Source organism: Colobus angolensis, unplaced genomic scaffold, assembly GCF_000951035.1.
Source record: "Colobus angolensis palliatus isolate OR3802 unplaced genomic scaffold, Cang.pa_1.0 Scaffold84, whole genome shotgun sequence".
Classification (NCBI taxonomy): Eukaryota; Metazoa; Chordata; class Mammalia; order Primates; family Cercopithecidae; genus Colobus; species Colobus angolensis.
The window spans coordinates 1,494,808-1,500,480 of NW_012122265.1; the positions used below are offsets into that span (position 1 = coordinate 1,494,808).

The following is a 5,673-nucleotide window of genomic DNA, read 5'->3' on the forward strand; positions in this document are numbered from 1 at the left end:
CCTGTTGACTTCATAATTCTAAAAGGCTAATTTTGTGTTTGAATCAGAGGTGCGCTGTAGCTCAGGGGTGCTTCACTCCTCCCTCCCCTGACCTCACCCTGCCTGGGTCCTTCCGAGGCCGCAGAGGAGAGTGGGAAGCTGGAAGCCACGGGTCCTGTGCAAAGCCCTGCTTGGCTGGTACTCAGTACTCAAGGCCTGCCTGCTCCTCTGGGCCTCTAGGGCAGACACCGGGTTGAGCCTTCTCCTGTAAGCAGAGAGTGTGAAGATATTTGAGGCTGACAGGAGGGCAGAAGGGAATGGCAGGTTTTTTTTTTTTTTTTTTTTGAGACGGAGTCTTGCTCTGTCGCCCGGGCTGGAGTGCAGTGGTCGGAACTCAGCTCACTGCAAGCTCCGCCTCCTGAGTTCCTGCCATTCTCCTGCCTCAGCCTCCCGAGTAGTGGGGACTACAGGCGCCCGCACCTCGCCCGGCTAGTTTTTTGTATTTTTAGTAGAGACGGGGTTTCACCATGTTAGCCAGGGTGGTCTCGATCTCCTGACCTTGTGATCCGCCCATCTCGGCCTCCCATAGTGCTGGGATTACAGGTGTGAGCCACCGCGCCGGGCCGGGAATGGCAGGTTTTTTTTGTGAATGCACCAGGCCTGCAGGCAGGCGTTTCCCAGCTTAGCTGACAGATCAGAACACAGAGTCAGTCACCGCACAGGAAAGGGGTTGGACAGAATTGTACAAGCATGCAGCTGATTTACAGACATGAGAGGCTTTATTGCAAGGAAATGCATTCATCATTTTGTTATCATTATTATTTTTTTAAACAAATGGAGGCAACAGGAAGGAAGGAGGTCTTCCTGGTTACAGGTGGCCACAGGAGAATAGGCAGCGGCCCAGGAGGATCCAGGGTCCCAATGGCGGTTGAGAAGCTGGTTTTTAGTGATCACTCAGGAATGTCGACCTGGCCTTGTGGGGTCAGACTTTGCATCTCAGGCATCCCAGGGAGAAGAAGAAGATGCAGGGAACGCCGCGGCAGTCGGTTGGGCACCCGCTTCCAGGCAAGGACGCCTCCTGCATCAAGGAAACACGTGTTTCCGGAGTGAGGAGGCTGAAGGCAGGGCCCAGAGGAGAGCCGAGCCATGGAAGGAGGTGTGTGCATGGATGGTGAGCATGGAGAAGGTGCAGGTGCCTCAGGGAGGATGAGTGGGATGAGCTGATTCAGGGAAACCATAACAAATGCTTTCACCAAACAGGAGACACCTGAAGGTCTGGGTCCAGAGCCTCAGATCTTGCACTGGCAGCACACGGGGACACAGCAGCTGGACTGGCAGCAGCAGGGTTTGCAGCAACTGGACTGGCAGCAGGATGACCCACAGCCTGAGGAGCAGCAGCAGGGCTTACAGCAACTGCACTGGGAGCAACTACAAGAGCCACAGCCCCCCTTGGAACCCCCGCAGGAGCCACAGCTGGAGCAGGAACAGGCTGGCACACAGCAGCACATAGGCTTGCAGCAGCAGATGGGCACACAGCAGCTGGAGCCACAGCCCCCACAACTGGAGCCACAGCCCCCACAGGTGGAGTCACAGCCCCCACAGCCGGAGCCACAGCCCCCACAGCCGGAGCCACAGCCTCCAGAGCAGCCACAGCAGCCCATGGTTCAGGTGGGTTGAGCTGGAGTGGGTGGAGGAGCAGGTGAGAAGGAGGTGCAGGTGTGGAGCCCCCTGAGCCCGGGCCCTCTATACCCCACACAGGAGCACACTGTCGTCTCTGCCTCTTTCCGGCTGCTGTTTACACAGCTCCTGGAGGTATGTCTTGATTGTTTTCCTTTGGCTACGTTGACATTTTCTGGATCCAAGTATGAGCTCTTCCTCCTGAGATTATTTCCTTGTGGAATTCATACTGGAAGGAAAAACAGCTCCAATGCTGGCTCACCTCAGGAGGAAGTGCAGCCTCCTCAAGGTCTTAGGCTCTGTCCCAGGTCCTGACTCTGACTCTCTCTGGGCCTTTGAGCAGATCCAATCAGCCTCCGAGCCCCAGCTTCCTCTCCTGCAGAGGGGAGCTGGCAGCACCAGCCTCTGGGGGTTGCATGAGAATTACCTGAGATTATTCATGTATTGCGTCTTTTGCAACGCCCCAGCTCCCCATCCCTCACCCTCAGGCAGGGTTCCATCTTGGCAGGACTGGGTCAATGTTGCGGATTTCTGACGTTCGACGCTGTGAGACACCCTCCCAGCCCCCAGAGCAGTGCCGCTCTCTACCTGATTCCTGCTGGTGCCCCCAGGGATGTGGTATCTTCTTTGTGGCAACTGTGGCTGAGGATGGCAGGGTTCTCAGCATTGGGGAAGGAATACATCCTCTGTTTACCTCCTCCCTATTCGTGGACCAGTCCCTGTGGGCAGGGCAATGGGCTCTGTGATTACAGAAGGGAAGTTCACACAGCACAGTCCTTGGGGACATGTGAGAAGAGCTTCCTGCTGCTTTGGAACTATTGTGTGGACAGGTTCTTCTCTTGGAGGAAAACAAAGCTTGGAGCAGAACTTGAGGAGTGGGGAAGGGACCATGATGGGTACAAACAGCAACCAAGGGACAGGAAGGATACTCCAGCCGGGAGGCAGGGCACTAGCGACGGTGTGGAGGCTGCAGGTGCAGAAACCTGAGTATGGTCCACACTCAGATGTGGCTCAAATGTGTGAAGAGTGGATGTGCAGGCTTACAACCTTCCAGTGTGCCTCAGCCGACATGGGGTGAAACCCAAACCCCTGACACTGGCCCATCCACCTCTCCAGCTGGATTTGACCATGGTCTTGGCCACCCATCGTTCCAGAACCAATCAGCCCAAAGCTCAGTGGATCAGGAGTTCAGATCTGGCCCTGGATGGTGGAACAGGCTGCATGATGCGTGGGGTCTCAGCTGGGAAGGTACCAATGGCTAACGATGACAGCATGGCTTGGCTGGGCTGTATTTTGGGACTTCAGTTCTGGCCGTCTGCAGGGTTCCTTGGTTTTTCTCTCAATTGTGTCAGTGGGGGCTGGCTTGTCCAAGATGTTGTGTTCACACGCCTGTGGGATCGCTACAACAGGTGAGACTGGACAGATCTCCCTCCCTCCCCAACCTCACGGCCTCTTCCCACGGCTGGCTGGGGCTTCCTCACAGCATGGTGGGCTCAGGGCGGCTGTACTTCCTACGAGGTCACTGGAGCAGAGACCGGAAGGTACCTTATGATCCAGCCTAGGACTCGTAGAGTATTTATCTCTCCTCAAGTCACTAAGGCCAGCCCAGATTGTGGAGAGAAGAGAAAATCCACCTCTCCACGGGAGGAGAATGACTTGGCATCATCTTCAAACTGCCTCAATCATTCTTCATCCAGCCCTGGATTGGTGCCCGGGACACACCACGCTCCTCCTTACTCACGTCCTGTGTGCTGGCGCTTCCTACATGGAACAGACTCGCCCAGGACCACCCTGGACTGCGTCCCTCCTGTCTGTCCAGCTCAGATCCACCTCTGACACCCCATGCCGAGATAGCCACCCCCGCCACCTCGCATTCTGCTTCATTATTGATTCCCACGATGCCAAACTGGCTCTGCTCTCCCCCTTGTTTGTTCTTGGAGGTGTGTGTCCCACCTCAGGGGAGTGTGAGCTCTGCAGGGGCAGCGGCTTTATCCCGCACGCAGCCATGCAGCTCTGTCACCAGCACCTGGACACACTCTGTAATCGTCACTGAGAGAGGGAGTTGTCAACTGAAGGAGGACGAGGTCATCAATTTGGAAAGGCGCACTTTACTTCTCACAGCGTGCTGCGGGCTGAGTGTGGCTGTTCTGACCGGCTGGGAGGCCCAGCCTCTGGTAGGAAGCTGGAAACAGACACTTCGAGGGAGGGAAGACTAAGGCAGAGATCTACACTGAGCGGGGTGGGGGCGGCTGACTATGCATATTCAATAAGCTGTGGGAGGGGCATGAATATTGATGAGAAACCAGGCATATGCACAATTGAGCTTCACATCTCTCCATGTGCAAAAACCAGAGGAGTTAACCAGATCTGAGGGTGGAGTTTTGGGCCCTCTGATGTCAAAAGGTGAAGCAGCGGACTCGGAAGCCCTCCCCGCGCCTCTTCCCTGGAACGGCCAGGGCCTCTCCATGGGGATCTCCTATCGGGAAGAAGAGAGGGGCAATGTTTGGGGTTCACTGATCTCAGCGGCGCAGTCTCCACAGGGTAGACTCCTGCTTTCCCGGAGGTGAGTGTCAAGCCCCTGAGTGCAAGCTAAGCCATCGTATCCCCCGTGACCTGCACGCACACATCCAGATGGCCTGAAGCAAGTGAAGAATCACAAAAGAAGTGAAAATGGGCCGGGCGCGGTGGCTCAAGCCTGTAATCCCAGCACTTTGGGAGGCCAAGATGGGCGGATCACGAGGTCAGGAGATCGAGACCATCCTGGCTAACACGGTGAAACCCCATCTCTACTAAAAATACAAAAAACTAGCCGGGCGAGGTGGCCGGCGCCTGTAGTCCCAGCTACTCGGGAGGCTGAGGCAGGAGAATGGCGTGAACCCGGGAGGTAGAGGTTGCAGTGAGCTGAGATCCGGCCACTGCACTCCAGCCTGGGACTCCATCTCAAAAAAAAAAAGAAGTGAAAATGGCCGGTTCCTGATTTGTTCCTGCCCCACCTTAATTGGGAGATTAACCTTGTGAAATTCCTTCTCCTGGCTCAGAAGCTCCCCCACTGAGCACCTTGTGACCCCCACCCTTGCCCGCAAGAGAAAAACGCCCTTTGATTGTAATATTCCACGGCCCACCAAAATCCTCTAAAACGGCCCCACCCCATCTCCCTTCGCTGGCTCTCTTTTCGGACTCAGCCCGCCTGCACCCAGGTGATTAAACAGCGTTATTGCTCACACAAAGCCTGTTTGGTGGTCTCTTCACACCGACACGGATGTGCATGACAGTGAAGGACCTGGGTCATGGCTTGCCAGGAAGCAGGAGAAGGAGGCAAGTCCAGCCTCCCCTCATAGCCAGGACCTCAGCTTGCAAGGTTTCCCTGTAAACCAAACATAAAATGCTAAGGCCCCTCATCCACCATCTGAATGGACTTCCTCCTCAGCCAGGGTTGTTTTAAAATTTAACCCGAGAAATTATGATGGGCAGTGGGGGTCAGCCATGCCTCATTCTACCTCTCCGGCATTAACATCCTCACAGACTTTAAGTCCGATAAGAAACGTTTCACCACCTCTTCTCTCTGAAGCCTGCTACCTAAAGTCTTCCTCTGCAAATGACAACCTGGGTCTCCACGATCCTTTATCCTAACCCAGGCATTCCTTTCTGAGGATCTTGGGTCTTTAGACAAACTCAACCAGTTGTCAACTGGAAAATTTTTACATCTACCTATAGCCTGGAAGACCCCCGCCCTTCAAGTTGTCCCACCTTTCTGGACCAAACCAATGTATTGTCGATGAAAAGAGTCAAACTCTGTAAAATATTTGGAGAGGTTTATTCTGGGCCAAATATGAGTGACCGTGGCCCATGACATAGCCCTCAGGAGGTCCTGAGAACATGGGCCCAAGGTGTTTGGGGTACAGCTTGGTTTTATACATTTTAGGGAGGCAGGAGACATCAATCAAATACATTTAGAAATACAGGGGTTTGGTCTGTATTTGTGGGACTACTTGAAGCAGGTGGGAGGGGAGTGGGGGC

The 5,673-nt window shown here is 54.8% G+C and overlaps 1 protein-coding gene across 1 annotated transcript in view; it reads left to right on the forward strand.

The window, feature by feature from the left end:
• The first annotated feature begins 1,001 nt into the window (after positions 1 to 1,001).
• Positions 1,002 to 5,673, forward strand: part of LOC105503289 (mediator of RNA polymerase II transcription subunit 15-like) — a 10,744-nt gene continuing 6,072 nt past the window's right edge. The window contains exons 1-2 of the mRNA XM_011930149.1: positions 1,002 to 1,085; positions 1,240 to 1,641. Coding sequence (XP_011785539.1) covers positions 1,002 to 1,085; positions 1,240 to 1,641 — 486 coding nt within the window. The remainder of the gene's footprint in view (positions 1,086 to 1,239; positions 1,642 to 5,673) is intronic.